The sequence below is a fragment of the Eubalaena glacialis genome, chromosome 3 (assembly GCF_028564815.1).
Source record: "Eubalaena glacialis isolate mEubGla1 chromosome 3, mEubGla1.1.hap2.+ XY, whole genome shotgun sequence".
NCBI lineage: Eukaryota > Metazoa > Chordata > Mammalia > Artiodactyla > Balaenidae > Eubalaena > Eubalaena glacialis.
The window spans coordinates 96,829,331-96,847,021 of record NC_083718.1 but is presented as its reverse complement, the minus strand read 5'-3'; the positions used below and the strand labels follow the sequence as shown (position 1 = coordinate 96,847,021).

The 17,691-nt window shown below is 42.0% G+C and overlaps 1 protein-coding gene across 2 annotated transcripts; it reads left to right on the top strand.

The window, feature by feature from the left end:
- The first annotated feature begins 11,112 nt into the window (after nt 1-11,112).
- LOC133088308 (ciliary microtubule-associated protein 3-like) lies at nt 11,113-16,075 on the top strand. 2 transcript variants are annotated; one of them, XM_061186180.1, is made up of 6 exons: nt 11,113-11,131; nt 11,369-11,511; nt 12,141-12,239; nt 12,970-13,100; nt 14,883-15,000; nt 16,007-16,075. In XM_061186180.1, the coding sequence occupies exons 1-6, from the start codon at nt 11,113-11,115 to the stop codon at nt 16,073-16,075; spliced, it is 579 nt and encodes a 192-aa protein (XP_061042163.1). The 2 variants fall into 2 exon arrangements, with proteins under 2 accessions (XP_061042163.1, XP_061042164.1); XM_061186181.1 differs by lacking the exon at nt 12,141-12,239.
- The last annotated feature ends 1,616 nt before the right edge of the window (nt 16,076-17,691 follow it).

Below are 17,691 nucleotides of genomic sequence, written 5' to 3'. Positions count from 1 at the left end.
CTAGTTTAGTGAACACATGGATCACATCCTCCAGAGCCAGTGTGTGTCTCTCTCTTGTATCTCTTGGATGAGTGCAGAGGGAAGCACATAAGTTTTGTTTCTAAACAGGATTGAGATCCAGTTCCTGCTCTGCACTATCATTAGGTCCCACCTGCATGTTCAATGCCACCCTCCATACCTTCAGATAATATTAACCTGAATCAGGAGATAATTAAGTCCCTGAATGCAACGCTAGATCAGATTTGGCAACATCTCACACCATTGGTAGATTACCCCTGGTGCGCTTTCTAACTCTAATGACCAAGCTCTTACTTGTTTCCCAGTTCCTAGCCCTTGTGTCCTAATTCTTGTTCTGGGTCTCCACTTTGATTTCTCCTGGTTTATAAACTGTAGGCACCACAGTTGGTTTCTAGGGCTTGGGTCCTGACTCATTCTTTCCAAGCTTCTTGTGCCATACTGCCTGTCTTTAAAGACCTCCCTGATGTGAACACCTGCCTCTCTTTGCTTCTGAGCCTCCCCTCACCCCACTTCCTGCCCCCCAGCTACCACATCACTGAGATTTCCCACGAGGTTTGCACCCTTCCACCCAGACTCCTGCCAGGGGCACTAGCTGTTCATGCTGTACCCATCACAGGGCCAAATCTGCCTGCCAACTGAACCTCCTTCATCTGCACCTGGCTCAGTGTTCTGGGCTCCTAGTCTGCTGCAGTGGGCAAGGCTAGATCCCAGACCTTCCTCTTCCATACATTCAAAAGTGACTAATGATGCTGAGAAGAACGGCAAGATATAACAATGGATGCCCAGCAGTGACCTCTGCTTCATTCAGGGATGACTGTGCCAAAGAATTGGCAACTAAGCCTCTGTGTGTGGGAGATGATGAATAGTGAAATGCTGAGTGAGGGTCAGGTTGAAAATCACTGTGCCATGTCGCACTGTTCGCTCCCAATCCTCCTCCTTGGGTTCCTGCTGTCAAAAGTACAACCGTTGCTTTGTATTTTTACACACCCACCCAGATACTTAGAAAACACTCCTTCCTAATGCTCAGCCTGTTCTCATGAAATGAGAAAAGGCACATACAATACCTTTTAGTTGGCTTGCTGAAGAAATCCCCACTGCATCACAACCTCTTCCACATTCTACAACACTCAACTAGATGAAGGCAAGATCACAGACGTGAAGGGCTGTGGGTTTAACAAAGCATTTGACCAAATTTTTCATGATTCTCATGTGGAAGAATTGGAGAAGTATGACTCGAACAAAAGCAATTGGTTGAATAACATAAGAACACAAAGAGTGTTGACTCCAGATCAGTGTAAACCTGAAACAGCTTTACCACATCTCTAAAATGAAGGAGATAGACTAGAGCATTGTTTCCCAATATTTAATATAAAAGATAATTTGGGGTTGTACATTAGGATTTTTAAATTTTAATATTTATGTGCTTATTTTTAATGTGTGTTAGAAAATGTAATTATCCAAAAACCCCATGATTTCTTAGATATTATTTAAGTGTAAAACTTGAGGCAATTCAAAAAAGAATATTTTAATAAAGTAGTAAAGGTAACACTATTCATTCACTCTCCTTAGAAGACATTTTGAGAACACCACAATCCTAAACGCATCTTATAACCCAGCAACTTCACTTTTAGAAATTTGCCATGCAGACATATCTGCCCAAGTACACAAAGAAAGTATGTTCACTGCAGGTTTATTTGTAACAACAACAAAAAAGAGAATTCCCAACTAACTAAATGACCATTACTTGGAGACAGATAAAAATGTTATTGCACATCCATGCAATGACCTCTTTCTTTACCTTTTAAGCCAGTGGTTTTCCACTGGGCAATAAATCACCCCCATGGGACACTTGGCAATGTCTGGAGACATTTTTGCTTGTCACGATGGGGGCAGGGGTGCTACTAGTACCTAGTGGGTAGAAGACAGGGATGGTGCTAAATACCCTACAAGGCACAAGACAGCTTCCCACAGCAAAGAATTATCCAGTATTGATAATCAATAATCCCAAGGGTGAAAAAAAACCCAGTTAAAGCAGAGTTGCTTTCATTATTGTTCTTGTTCTTTTAATGCCATCACAAACCTGAGATCACGTATCTACTTACCCCTTATTACCCTAGATTTAAAATTAAACAACTGTTTCAACTATTGCAAAGTGAGCTCTTTTAGCGAGGATAAGTGATTGATTTATCTTTGTAGCCCCAGAACCAGCAATTAAATGCTCTGCCTTTGGAATGAATGAGCTAAGAAAAAGCACAGCCAAGGAGCACACTCTGGCTTAGAAAGAGGCAACTGGCATTGGGTCCAGTTATAGAAGTAGGGATTGTAACAGCTATATTTTATATTACTTGTTTTTATCTTCCCATTTCCCTCCTGTTACTTTATATGAGGGCACTGTTGATGGCTAATTGTTTAGGTTTAAGGTGAAAATATGAACAAATGAACATCATCCCATGATGATAAATAGCTGATGGAACTTTGGGCATCTCTTGTGTTGAGGTCATGACATTTGACCTGCATTTCGGACAAGAGAGGACAGTAGGGGGCAAACAGGCTGGACCACACCGATATTTTCCAATTATCCCTCTACCTCCCCATCTTTCTCCACCTTGCTCTCTGCCTCTGCAAGTTAGTCTGTTTGGACTACATCCAATAGCTCAGTGGGCTCTGCCTGACAGAAGAGTAGATGGAGGAAGGAGAGTGAGGTCAGGGAGTTTATTCCCCTAGGGATCACTCCCTGTGAAGTCACATGAAGGTGACCATAACCCTCCTTCGAGGTTCACTGCTCCTCTCAAGGAAGACTGCTCGACCTGACTATCTCTTCTTCCAGTTTCAGGTAACCTCTCCCTGTAACAGCTCCACTCTTCTAGCCCTGGCTTCCTACACTAGCTCTATGATTCCCCTACACCACTCCCAAAACTCTGTAGTTACTCTCTTTGTAAATGAACCCTCCTCTAATTATCTTAATTTGAGTATACCATCTGTTTTCCTTAGGACCCTGACTGACAGACCATATAATCTTGGATCATGTTGCTTAATCTTTATGAACCTGTTTTCCCACCTATAACATTAAAATATTAATAATTATCTTTCCGAGTGTTCAGATTATTAAAAGTCTTACTTTAAATAGAGTGTTTAAAGGGTAAGTACTCAAAAATATAATGACTATTAACTATTTGCATTTTTTAGGTGCAATAGAAAACTCAACTAGAAGCAATTTAACCAAAATGAAAACGTATTAACACTCATTAAAAGAAATCCAGAAGAGGTGGCTTAATCAGCACTGCTTAATTCAGGTGTTCAGCACAATCATCCAAGACCCAAGTTCTTGATGTGTTTCTTCTCTAAAGGACATGGCCACCCGTACCTGAACAAAATCAAAGTCCTGTTGGTAAATATGGAGGAAGGAGGGAGAATAGTTATTAGACAGCCAACTGCGCATGCTACACTGTTATTAAAGTGTATGTTAATGAGCAGCTGCCCAACCTTTGGTGGCACATGAGAGTGGATGGCCCAGAAAGACTCTTGGGGAAGGGGGCAGGGGTGGAGTCAGCAGAGCAGGGTCAGAACAAGACAGAAAATACCCTTCATAGAAACCAATGAAGAGGGACTGTTATTCCTGATGACAGTGATGACTTTGCAGAAAGATTCCCATAACTCTGACAACAGCTTCCATTCACTTCCAACCTCACAGAACATGCAGTATTTTCCCCACTGACCAAGACAGTAATTGTTGGAGTTGTGGGGTTGCAAACAACAGACACCAGCTCTGGCTAAATCAATCAAAACAGGAATTCAAAGGAAAGCCTGTAAGGCAACTTAGAATCAATGGGCATGTTGTAGAATAGTCTTGAAACACAGGCAGTGTATATATGTCCATTCTCTAGTAGGTCTGTGTCTTTATTCCCGTCTTGCCCTTAGGTTCTTCATGACCACTTTTTTTTTTTTTTTTAGATTCCATATATATGTGTTAGCATACAGTATTTGTTTTTCTCTTTCTGACTTACTTCACTCTGTAGGACAGACTCTAACTCCATCCACCTCACTACAAATAACTCAATTTCATTTCTTTTTATGGCTGAGTAAAATTTCGTTGTATATATGTGCCACATCTTCTTTATCCATTCATCTGGCGATGGACACTTAGGTTGCTTCCATGTCCTGGCTATTGTAAATAGAGCTGCAATGAACATTGTGGTACATGACTCTTTGAATTATGGTTTTCTCAGGGTATATGCCCAGTAGTGGGATTGCTGGGTCGTATGGTAGTTCTATTTTTAGTTTTTTAAGGAACCTCCATACTGTTCTTCATAGTGGCTGTATCAATTTACATTCCCACCAACAGTGCAAGAGGGTTCCCTTTTCTCCACACCCTCTCCAGCGTTTATTGTTTGTAGATTTTTTGATGATGACCATTCTGACCAGTGTGAGGTGATATCACATTGTAGTTTTGATTTGCATTTCTCTAATGATTAGTGATGTTCAGCATCCTTTCATGTGTTTGTTGGCAATCTGTATATCTTCTTTGGAGAAATGTCTGTTTAGGTCTTCTGCCCATTTTTGGATTGAGTTGTTTGTTTTTTTGATATTGAGCTGCATGAGCTGCTTGTAAATTTTGGAGATTAATCCTTTGTCAGTTGCTTCATTTGCAAATACTTTCTCCCATTCTGAGGGTTGTCTTTTGGTCTTGTTTATGGTTTCCTTTGCTGTGCAAAAGCTTTTAAGTTTCATTAGGTTCCATTTGTTTATTTTTGTTTTTGTTTCCATTTCTCTAGGAGGTGGGTCAAAAAGGATCTTGCTGTGATTTATGTCATAGAGTGTTCTGCCTATGTTTTCCTCTAAGAGTTTGATAGTGTCTGGCCTTACACTTAGGTCTTTAATCCATTTTGAGTTTATTTTTGTGTATGGTGTTAGGGAGTGTTCTGATTTCATTCTTTTACATGTAGCTGTCCCGTTTATGTTTTGGTTTTTGATAATAGTCATTCTGACAGGTGTGAGGTGTTATTTCATTGTAGTTTTGATTTGCTTTTTCCTGATGATTAGTGATGTTGAGCATTTTTTCAGGTGTCTGGTGGCCATATTTATTTACTTATTCATTTATTTATTTATTTACATTTGGAAAAATGTATTTTAAGTCTTCTGTTCATTTTTAATCAAGTTGTTTAGGTTTTTTGATATTAAGTTATATGAGTGCTTTATTATTCTAGATATTAACCCCTTATTGAATATATGATTTGCAAGTGTCTTCTCCCATTCAGTAGGTTGCCTTTCTGTTTTGTTGCTGGTTTCTTTCCCCTTGCAAAAGCTTTTTAATTTGCTATAGCTCCATTTTTCTTTCTTTCTTTCTCTCTTTCTCTCTTTTCTCTTCTTTCTTTCTTTTTTCTCTCTTTCTTTCTTTCTTCCTCCCCCACCCCCCATTTTGTTGTCCTTGCCTGAGGAGGCAGATCCAAAACATTATTGCTAAGATCTAAGTCAAAGATCTGACTGCCTATGCTGTCTTCTAGGAGTTTTATGGTTTCAGGTCTTACATTCTTACATTCAAGTGTTTAAAACCAATTTGAGTTTAGCTTTGTATATGCAGTAAGATAGTGTGGCCCAATTCATTCTTTCACATATAGCTGTGCAACATTCCTAACACTATTTATTGAGGAGACTCTCTTTTCTCCCCCGTTCTGTGTTCTTGCCTCCTTTGTCATAGCTTAATTGACCATATGAGCATGGATTTATTTCTCAGCTCTCTATTCTGGTCCATTGATCTATGTGTCTGTTTTTGTGGGAGTATTGTAGTTTTGATGTCATATTTTACATATTTTTATTTTGCATACCCTTAACTAATCATTTTAGATGTAGATTATTTTACTACTTTTGTCCTTTAGCTTTCATACTAGCTATAGGTGGTTGATCCACTGCCTTTTTCTTTATGTTTGCATTTACCAGTGAGAATTTTCTTTCATAATTTTTTGTATCTAGTTGTGGCCTTTTCTTTTCCATTTGAAGAAGTCCCTTAACATTCCTTACAGGGCCAATTTACTGGTGATGAACTTCTTTTACAGTTGCTTCTCTGGGAAACTCTTTTCTCTCCCTCAGTTATGAATGATAACTTTGCTGGGTGGAGTATTCTTGCTTTTTTTTTTTTTTCTTTCAGCACCTTTAATATATCATGCCACTCCCTTCTGGCCTGTAAACTTTCTGCTGAAAAATCAGCTGATAGTCTTATGAGGGTTCCCTTGCATGTAACTAGTTGATTTTCTCTTGCTTCTTTTAAGATTTATTTTATCTTTAACTTTTAGACATTTTAATTATGTCTTGGTGTGGGTCTCTTCTAGTTCATCTTGCTTGGGACTCTTTGTGCTTCCTGGTCTTGGATGTCTGTTTTCTTCACCAGGTTAGGGAAGTTTTCTGCCATTATTTCTTCAAATAAGCTTTCTGTCCCTTTCTCTCTCTCTTCCTTCTCAGACTCCTATAATATGAATGTTACTACAATGTGATGTTGTCCCCAAAGTTTGTTAAATTCTCCTCATTTTAAAAATTAATTTTCCTTTTTGCTGTTCCAGTTGTATGGTTTCCACTGCTATGTCTTCCAGATTACTGATCTCTTCTTCTCTGTCATCTAATCTGATGTTGATTCCATCTAGTGTATTTTTTACTTCAGTTATTGTATTCTTCCCAATTTGTTCTTTTGTATATTTTCTATCTCTTTGTTGAAACTCTCACTGTGTTCACCCTTTCATACTCTATGATCATTACTCTATGATCATTACTTTGAACTCCTTATCAGTAGATTACATATCTCCTTTTTGTTCAATTATTTTTTTGAGGTTTAGTCTTGTTCTTTCGGTGGAACATATTCCTGTGTCTCCTCATTTTTTCTAACTCTCTGTTTGTTTCTATATATTAGATAGATCAGCTACATCTCTCAGTCTTGAAGGAGTGGCTTTATGTAGAAGAATTCCTATGGGGACCAGAGAGCAATCACTTCTGGTCACCAAAGCCAGGCACTCTAGAGGTGTACCCTGCATGGGTCTTCCTGTTGTGGTGGTTCTATGACAGTTGTGGGTGTGCTGGTAGGTGGGATTAGCCTCCAAGCTGGCTGAAAGTGAAGCTTAGCCACAGCTGCTGTAGGTGTACTGGTGGGCAGAGCTGGCTCTGGGGAGCTGACTCAGGGTACAGCTGCAACATTGAAAGCACAATTCTGGACAGGACTGACCCCTGGAATATCAGACTTAGAATTCACACCCACCACCACATTCCTCCTCTACCAGGGACAGAGCTGGTTGTGAGTCAGCCCCCCAGAACAGGGAGACAGTCAACAGTTAGCATGCTTCAATCACCCAGTCCCCTTGAAAGAGACAATACTTTTCAGAAGAGAAAAAGGACCCAGCAATCTGCTGCTCCCCTCCCTGATTCCTGATCACAGAGTTCTACAACACACTTACAGCTCAGAAAAGCCTGAGTCCAGCACAGCAAGTGAGCAGTCTTCACTAACAGACCAGGAAGGGAGCATTAGGAGAGAAGAAGAAGGTTGAGAAAGGTAAAGCCCATGGGTCTCAAGACAAAACCTGACTGGGCAATCCCCAAAGCCCACTCTAAAATGATCAGAGAAGGTGGCCTGATCCCCACTTTGGGTTAAAGTCTGGCTACCACTCAAGTCTACAGTACAAGTTCCAAGGAAAGATAAAGGAAATGGAGGAAAGCCAGGGTTGACAGCCATCCTGGCAACTAACCATCCCATCTAGTCCCTCCCTGTAGCTTTTGCAATAACCCAGAAACACAGGCTTTCCAACCACACAGCCCTACAAGCCCACAATATTAACCATTTTGGATGTTGAGCAGGAACAAGACTATATTTTAGCCATTTGCAGTCAGAGACCATACAACCCAAAAAATGGACTACAGTCTTAAGGGATCTTTCACATTCCAAAACCTCAGCTACAACAGTGCCTGCTTTAAGGAGCTACCCAATCAGCTAATGCTATGCCAACACAAGCACCACCCCCCCTCATTCTTCCTATTCATACCCACCAGGCCCTTGATGACAAAGAACAGTACCTGTGCAGGGAGAACACCAGCCCAGTGACACACTGGGAGTGCACAGCTGAGCTGAGAGCACAGCTTGCACTCTTGGTGTCCACAAGGGAGACAGTCTCATTCTCATCATCTGAAGGAAAGAGAGAGTACATCACAGAGGTTATGAGCATGGGCTTTGGACTCAACCAGATCTGGATTTGAATGCCCTCCATCTTGAACAAGTTAACCACTCTGAGCATCAGTTTCCTCTTTGGTAAAGTAGGAATAATTGGTCATTTGGGGGTTGTGGAAATTAAATTAATGGATGACATAATTGTTATCACAAACTATGTCACCATACACACAGCCATATCACCATGTTAACACAACTGTCTCTACTATACAACCGTATTCCCTATGTAAAAATCTACTTGCTTTGCGGCCCACTGACTTCTAGCCATGAATACAAGAGCCACAGCAAACAGTCAGGAATCAAATCTACTAGGACAAAAATCATCATGTTCTCCAAAGCTAAACTAAAGCCACTTGTGGATCATCCCACCTCCCTACACCCCCATTAATATAATTCACCTTGCACCCAAGTGTGCTGATGAGACTGAGCAGCCAGAGTCTCGAATTATGGAGTCAGCTCTCTCGCTCATCCTCCCCTTCCCAGAGTCAACACACAGTTCGACATGCTGCCTTACCAAAGACAAAGACTTCACTCTGCTGAGGATGCCAAGCCAAGGAGGCGGGAAGGTAGCCAGAGGCACTGCAGCCTGCAAAGGGGAGAAGAGGGGTCTGGAACAAGACTCCGAGCCCAGCTCTGAGCCGAAGCTTCTCAGGCGAAGTCACTTGAAATCCCAGGAGCACCTTTATTCAGTTTCCCAAGCCCTGCTAAGGCAGTCCTGTCCTCATCCTTGACCCTCACAACCTACATCAACCCATCAGCCTCCTGCCCTTTCCAGACGTGAGTCACGGGCAAGTTTCAAAACAAAGCATGAAGATAACAACTCTGGCCCCTTTGTTCACCTGTCCAGGAAATGTAAATGACCCACCCAAGAACCAGCCCTTCCTCTTGGGACCCACGCATGAAATGGGGTCAGCAGAACTTTAGTGGGAAGAAAACAATTTTGTCACTTGTGTCAAAGTGACTGGGCATCTGTCACCTTCACCTTTGACTCTGGCCAAGGAAAGCCTCTTCCAGGTGGATTCCTAGTACCATCTAAAACAAAACAGCCAAGGCTAGGACTGAAAAGGAAAGAGCATGCACTCATCTCGGTATGAATTCAGAACCATTTGCTGAGCAAGGTCCCAAACCTTGATGCTAAGAAGCAAAAGGAAACAGAAACTTAATGTTGACCTACACTGTCTACATAAAAACATGTGTTCAAACAAGAAATTCCTTTAACAGACACATCCTATGTCTTTGCCTACTGGACATCTGATACAGCCTATTTTTACAGTAGATTGCAAAATCTCTAAGGAAACCTTATAGACATGTCATAATTAGTCACTGGGTTCTTATAATAGGTCCAAAACATTACTTAATGAGGTCAGTATGACACTAAAGACACACAAAGGAGGCCTAGAGACTCGATGGGAGCAGGGACCCACCAGAAGTCTTTGCTACCACTGACAGCTTGTGTGCCAGAGCTCAGGGCACTGACTGTAGACATGATGTCATCATGCTTACACTTGCAGAACTTGCTGACAATGAGTGTCTAATTCTCATCCAGCTCCCACAATTCAACAGCGCCTGTTGGAAGTGGGGAAGAGGGTGAGGAAAACAAGCTTGGATTATGCCAAGACAGCAATTCACTTCTAGGATTCAAGTAGTCCATTGTCAATAAACTAACAAATTAAGTTATTCCTATAAAAGCAAAGTCTGCATCTTTAGAAGGTTTAACTAACTCTCAAGCCATTTGGCTTTATTCTGGCATTACGGATGTCCTACTAACAGTCCAGAAAATTAGGTGGGGAAAGCTTCTAGAAAAAGACAGGGAAAGATGGAATGGCTAGTAAAATCCATTATCCTGCTTCCAGTAAGAAAACATTGCAAAATAAGTTCTTAAGAGACAAAGATGAATCTCCACAATGATCTGTGTAGCACACAGTCCAGTATGGTTAAATCTTCTCTGTTATTTGTACACTAATAAATATTTGTTGAACAATTTGAATAAATGTCTTACAGAGTCGTAAAAAATATGTTGAATAATTCAGTGTCTTCTCAGTGACTGGCTAAGTTCAAAAACTTTTCACATAGCTGTCCTGAATAAGTAGTGTTCAAGCTCAACTGCCAGAGAGGCTCAACCTTTAATGTCCCACATTTACCTTCCATGCAATGTCTGCCAACACCTAAATAATGTTTTTTTTTAATTCCAGAGTCTCCATTGCTGAGCCTGACATTCAAAACAAAGCAAAATGGGAAGAAACGGAAAGATACAGGTAGTACAGATTGGACATTCTTTTCTCTGAGGTGCTCATTCAAATTTTTACCCATTTTTAAAATTAGGTTCTATTTCTTACCGTTAAATGTTACTTCTCTCTCCCTCCCCCCCGCCCCCACCCCCGCCCCACGTATAGATAATTTTTCTGATATGATTCCCCAACCACCCTAAAAACTCTACTGTTACTCTCCCAGAGATTCTCTCAAACATTATGACCATACACCCTTACCAATGTGAAAATCAACATTGATAAACACTATCATTAAATCCACAGACCCTATTCAAATTTGGCAATTGTCACAACAACACATCTTTCTTATTTCATTCAGGAATACGTGTTGCATTAGATTTTCATGTTTCATCAATATCCCTCAGTCTGAAGTAATTCCTCAGCCGTTTTATGTCCCTCATGTCCTTGGTACACATACAGTCACTTTGTTTTTGCTAGTTCACACTCTCCTGGGCTCCTGGCCCTGGAGGTGCAGGTTCCCACCCAACGTGGCTCCAGGGCAGCTCCGCTTGCTGCGCATGTGTGCTAGGAGCCACTCCCCTCAAGGAACACCAGAGCTGGGGTTGCCGGCCAGCCTCTGTTTCCTAGGCAACGCAATACACAAACGCTGACCCTAGTGACACTGGCACAATGTGCTTCAACAAAGCAGGTGAGGAGGGCTGAGTCAAGAGTAGAGGCAGGAAGAAGAGTGGGGAGAATAGGAAAGATCAAGGGGGAAAGGAGGGAAATGTGTTCACCCCCCTCCTTGGATTGGTCACGGTTTTGTTCAGAGTTCTGTCTGCCCAGGTCTCTGCTCCCCCTCCCCACACCCCACTTGTCCCCAAGCTCTCACTTAGACCACTGGGCCTTCCCTCATGTGGAGTTTCTCCTCTTTCTTGCTCTCCAGAGACGCTGGTTAACTACTCGTTTGGAACATGTCAACAGAGGAAGCTCTTTCCTCACTTCCACCCCCCAAACTTGTTGGGGAACAAGTTTCTCCCTCTTAGGGGAGCGCCCCACAGAGGGCCTGGATGTTACATAGGAGAAGATGTGAGTATTCACTTTCCTTTAAGTAGGTCTCAGTTCCCAGACTATCTAAGGGTACCTAAGTTTCCTGGAAGAAAAGCCCTGTGAGATTTGTGACATTCAGGGTCCCAACATGAGAAAGTGCCCTGGTCCTCTGCAACCAGCTGTCAGGGCCAATATCAGAAATTGCATTGCTTGCATTGCTCCCCTTTGAATCCCCACCAAATGCAAGCCTTGGCCTTATGCGGCCCCCAGTATAGTTCCCACACCATTCCCACCTACAAAGGAATCAATAGCTCCCCTTAGTCAAAACCTGGACTGTGGCTGTGCTGGTAGGTCAGTTTATGAAATCATATAATCAGACTGACAATTGCATGAGAGCAGATTCAGCTCTGTGGGCCTTAGAAAACTGGATTCATTGGAATGCATAGAAATGTCATTCACTCTACCTATCCAGCCACATTCCTTTGTAGAGTTGCCTGGGTTACTTATGTAATTGCTTTTATGGTCTTGATGCAGAGGAATCAAGAAAGAAAGAGCAACTTTGGCAGAGAAGATTCAGGAATACTCTAAGTTCATTCTGTTTTAATAACTATAATGTTCTCTATGTGTGTTTTTTCTTTCTTTCTTTGTTTTTCATATACTACCGGAAGAGGTATGGCTTGGCATACAACCTCTCTAAGATCCCGACCAGTATAAAAGGATATGCTTTTGGAGCCAGAACAGCTGTGAGGTTTAAGCCAATCAGCAAGGTTAGAAATGGCTGAATGTACTTAGATTTTAGTGTGATCCATGATGCTGCATGTATTTGCATTGGGGAGCAAAGCTAGAGGTTACCTAAAGGACATGCCCTGAAATTCAAGAAAAAAAGTCATTTAGACGAAAGCTACTAAGAAGCCTATATGAAAAGCTTAGATGTTAACATTGCAAATGTGTATGTGTGAGTGTCCTGGGAGAGTGGAAAATAATTCTCAGAAGGAATGGTACCAAGGCAAGGCTTCAGTCCTGAGATACCTGATGTTAAAATACCGGTGGCTTTGTTTAGATGCATCATATTATCTTGTCAGTTAAAAAAAAATTCCAACTTCTTCACCCTTTTGTGTGATTCCTTCAAGTCTTCAGTATAGGCTCCTAATCTCTTGTTGGACATTTTCTTGATGCTTAAGCTTGAGAGGGATACTGGCTGTAAAAGAATCTCTGAGTGGGATGGTGGGATGGTGGGGGTAGTAGCTGCAATAGTTACCTTGGCTCTCTACCCACCATAAGTTTATTTCTACAACCTAAGCATTAAGTACCTTTAGGTAGCTGAACCATACCCTTATCTTGGTTTTCTACCTATTGTAGGCCTATTTCTATAGCTTGAGGTGGTTAAATCATAGCTGATACATGAACAGGGAGAGGATGATTTTGTTTTTTCTACTTAGAAGGCTTTACATGTATATATATTGCCCTCTAACATATTGATATTTTTCTTGGAAATAGGATATGACACCTTACCCAGGCATGTACCAGACAGTCGGTCCTCAGGAGCAAACACACAAACAAAATTTTGCTCCATTTAATGCCTTGTTGCCTCGATTTAGGACATACTCTAAGGACACTTGTTATCCTGGGTAAGTGCCCCTCTTTCTGGTGCACTTCAACAAAGAGCAATAGGAAAGGAAGTACGAAAAGGGGTTAATCCCAACTATGTCCTCTAAATAAGAAACTATCTATCTTTAAAGATTCAACCACTTGCCTTCCAGGTCTCTAGAATTACAAAATTATTATAGAGGATAGTGATTCATTCAATAAATATTTATAAATGGCCAAGCAGTCTTGTAGGTTCTGAAGATTTTGCACTAAACCCACCATGCAAGGTTCCTGTTTTCTTGGAGCTTACACTCTATAGAGTCCAGACAGGTGAGAAGCAAATAAACAAGAAAATATCAGTGGTAATAAGGAGAGTGACCATATAATTTATTAGCTAGTGTGTCACTTCTGAGAGTGAAAGGGAATCTTATTAATAATTATACCAAGACTGTAGCCATAAGCTAGGGCTGTCATGAGCACACCAGGAAGTATAGTGACCTAGTGATGTGCTTAATAAAACCAAACAAGGGCTTCCCTGGTGGCGCAGTGGTTGAGAGTCTGCCTGCCAATGCAGGGGACATGGGTTCGAGCCCTGGTCTGGGAGGATCCCACATGCCGCAGAGCGGCTGGGCCCGTGAGCCACAGTTACTGAGCCTGCGCGTCTGGAGCCTGTGGTCTGCAACAAGTGAGGCCGCGGTGGTGAGAGGCCCGCGCACTGCGATGAAGAGTGGCCCCCGCTTGCCACAGCTAGAGAAGGCCCTCACACAGAAACGAGGACCCAACACAGCCATAAATAAATAATAAAATATATTTTTAAAAAAAGAAAAAAATGCTAACTTCCCCCATAGAACTTTAAATAAATAAATAAATAAATAAATAAATAAAATAAAATAAAATAAAATAAAACCAAACAAGATGATATGATATGGAGTGATGGCTGGAATCTACTTTGGCAAGGACTGTCAAGATAGGTCTTTCTGTGGAAATGACACCTGATCTGAAATCACAGTGATAAGACTAAAATGACCCTGTGAAGATCTAGGCCTAGAGCTTCCCAGGCAGGAGGAACTGCAAGTACAAAGGCTGTAAATTGGGAAGAATTTGGTGTGAGGAAAAAAGAAAAAAGGCTAGTATGGCTACAGTTTAGTGGGCAAGGAGGAAATGAGAACAGAGGAGGAGGAGGGGCTAGAGTATATAGGCCTAGTAGACCAAGGAAGGCATTCTAAGTGCTCTAGGAAGCCATTCAGAGTATGCGGAATTGTAAGGCACAGGGTCAAGGTCTTTCTTTTACTGGTGAGAATTCCAAGGATCAGAGAGTGAGTGTAACTCTCTCAAGGTTTCAGTAAAGGAGTAGAAGTATTAAATCTTGATTCCCATGACCACTCTACGTGTTACTTCCACAGCAAAGAGTCTACACCAAAAGACAAAGTGTTATGAACAAAGGCAATATAAAATATCCCATTGTCAGGAAATTTCACATCATGGGCAGAACTTAAGCATCACTGTGGAAGATCTCTTTTATCATCCACCATTTCTGGGATCTTTGGTCTCTCAGCTAAGAATACTGAGGTTCAGAAATATTTTAAACTAGAGTCGATTTTTACCCTCACTGCATGTCAAGACTAGAAATCTTGAACACTAACACCTATTTAGAAATACACTAACAGGCAAAGGAACACTATGCTTGCCTGACATTAAAATCTAATCAGTCTGTTGCCTTTTCCAAAGGAGTGAGGACTAGTTCAGGTGCACATGTGGTACTGATGAGGTTTGTATATGGTCACTAAGTCATTCAACATAATATTTTATATTTTCATTTCTAGCCCTGGCACATATAACCCAGAAATAAAGGCACCCAAAAAAATCATCTGGCCAATGAAATTTGGATCTCCAGACTGGGCCCAGGTTCCATGTCTACAGAAAAGAACCCTGAAAGCTGAGGTAATAAGACTGGACTTCTGTGGAGCCCTGTATTTAATACTTCCACGTGTATCAGTGATTCTTAACCAGGAGTCTGTGAATAAGCTTCAAGAAGTCCTTGTTCCCCTGAAATTACTTGCACAATTTTGTGTGTATATGGATATGGGGATCTTTTTAGAGAGTTACACAATTTCACTTGACTTTTAAAGGTGTGTGTGCTGAACAAAAGTCACATTTTCTTACTTAAACCTCAAACAATCTTTTGTGGTAGTCCAAGATATTTATCCTCTATGATTGAGGAATAAACTGAAGCTCAGACGGATTAAGCAGCTTGTAGCTGTGACTCCTAAACCAGTGCTCTTTCCATCACAACACTTGAGTATTAGATCATCAAGCGGCTGTAGATCATTCTGGCAAGAACATGGATACCAGGGACAGACTGCGTGGGTTCAAATACTAATTCCATATTTGCTTGCTGTGTGTCCTCTAACTTTTCTAAGTCTCAGTTTGCTTATCTTTAAAATGGATGTAATAATAGACTCAATCTGATAAAGTTATGAAGATTGAGAGATCGTAGAAAAGTATTTAGCACCGTACCTGTAACATACTAAATGCTCAATCCGTGTCAGCTATCATAATTCCAGAGGTGCCCTTTTTTCCCCTAGTGGAACTTTGGATTAATTCTACAAGTATTTATTAAATACCAAATGAATTAACATAATTGTGATAGGGCCTATGGGTAACATTCAAGAATTAAACACATAATCTTTGTTTTCAAGAAATTTACCAGCTATACTTGAGTATTTACCAAGAGAAAATAATTCCTATGATATATCCTAGAGTAAGATGACAAAGAGTAGATGTACATAGCAATGTTGAGAGACTCACTAAGGCTAGGCTCCTATGGGTTGGGGTTCAGCTAGGCCACAACAGCTCTAACATACAGTTCTATTTTGCACAGCCAAGAAGACCAGAGGCAGAGGGTTCTCATTCCAATATTAACCTAGACAACATTCTTCCATTGCAGCTATCCACAGACAAAGACTTTAGAAAGCATCGGAACCGTGTGGCCTACCTAAGCCTGTATTACAACTGAAAAGCTGTGACTACCTTCACGTGTTCCTCCTGACCACAGACTCTCCAGGATTGAGGACAGAGCTGCTTTTGTCCTTCTGCATTGCTCTGGCCCACCTGTCTGCCAGCATGGGGCACAGGGAGGGGCAAGGGGCTTATAACTACTATATAACAGCATAAAGACTAGTTCAGAGGGCTCTCTCTCCATGTGCTGGTTTGTTGTGTATACATGTAGATGGGTCAGGGGGGTTTCTACTGAGTGTTCAGAGGGGTGGCTTCACTTTACTGAAATATTGGTGGGTCCCTGCCCTCTAGCTCTAATTGCCAGGCACGAGTTTTATGTTTTCTACCACTAGCCCTGGTGATAGGAGACTGTTGGTCTACACATATCAAGGATTTGGATGGCTTGCTTGGCCTTGTATTTGGGCTTGCTGGATGCAGAGGATTCTTAAGGCAGAATAAATGTTTTAGGAGCTCTTCCAATTCCTGGACAAGATGGCAGAGTAGAAGGACCTTGAGCTCACCTCTTCTCATAAGCACACCAAAGCCACAACTAACTGCTGAACAACCATCGATAAAAAAGACTGGAAACTACCAAAAAATATTCTACATCCAAAGACATAAAGAAGTAACCACGACAAGACAGTAGGAGGGGCACACTCATGATATAATCAAATCCCATACACCCTGGGTGGGTGACCCACAAACTGAAGAATAATATCACAGAAGTTCTTCCACAGGTGTGAGAGTTCTGAACCGCACATCAGGCTCCCAGTCTGCAGGTCCGACATCAAGAAGAGCCCCCAGAGCATTTGGCTTTGAAGGCCAGTGGGGCTTAATTGCAGGAGCTCCACAGGACTGGGAGAAACAGAGACTTCACTTAAAGGGTGCACACAAAATCTCACACACACCAGGTCTCAGAGCAAAGGCAGTAACTTCGTAGGAGCCTGGGCATGACCTACCTGCTGGTATTTGAGGTTCTCCTGGGGAGGCGGGGGCAGTTCATCCTGGGGACATAGACACCAGTGGTGAAAACACTGGGGAGTGTTCATCTGCATGAACTCTTGCTGGAGGCTGACATCTTGCTTGGGTCATTAGCACCAAGACCTGGCCCCATCCAACAGCCTCTAGGCTCCAGTGCTGGGACGCCTCAGGCCAAACAACAAACTGTATGGAGATACAGCCCCACCCATCAGCAGACAGGCTGTCAAAAGACTTCCTGAGCCCACAGCGACCTCTAGACATGCCCCTTGACATGGCCCTACCCACCAGAGGGCCAAGACTCCCAGCTCCACCCACCAGTGGGCAGGCACTGACCCCTCCCACCAGGAAGACTGCACAAACCTCTAGACCAGCTTCACCCACCAGGGGGCAGACACCAGAAACAAGGAAACTACAGTCCTGCAGCCTGTGGAACTGAGTCTTCAAACACAGTTCAGAACCTACCCTGGGACCAGTTGGTCCCTGGTCCCTGGGAGATGAGAGGGGAGTGTACTCCTGGGATACATAAGACATCCCCTACAGAGGGCCACTTCTCCAAGGCTGAGAAATATAACTAACCTTCCACATACATAAAAATACAAATAGAAGTTTAGACAAAATGAGATGGCAGAGGAATATGTTTCAGATGAAAGAATA

Coding starts and splice junctions, on each gene's coding strand:
- LOC133088308 (XM_061186180.1), top strand. Junction 12,240..12,969: donor GGTTTAAGCCAATCAGCAAG/GTTAGAAATGGC, acceptor TCTTGGAAATAG/GATATGACACCTTACCCAGG. Junction 13,101..14,882: donor AAGGACACTTGTTATCCTGG/GTAAGTGCCCCT, acceptor TTTCATTTCTAG/CCCTGGCACATATAACCCAG.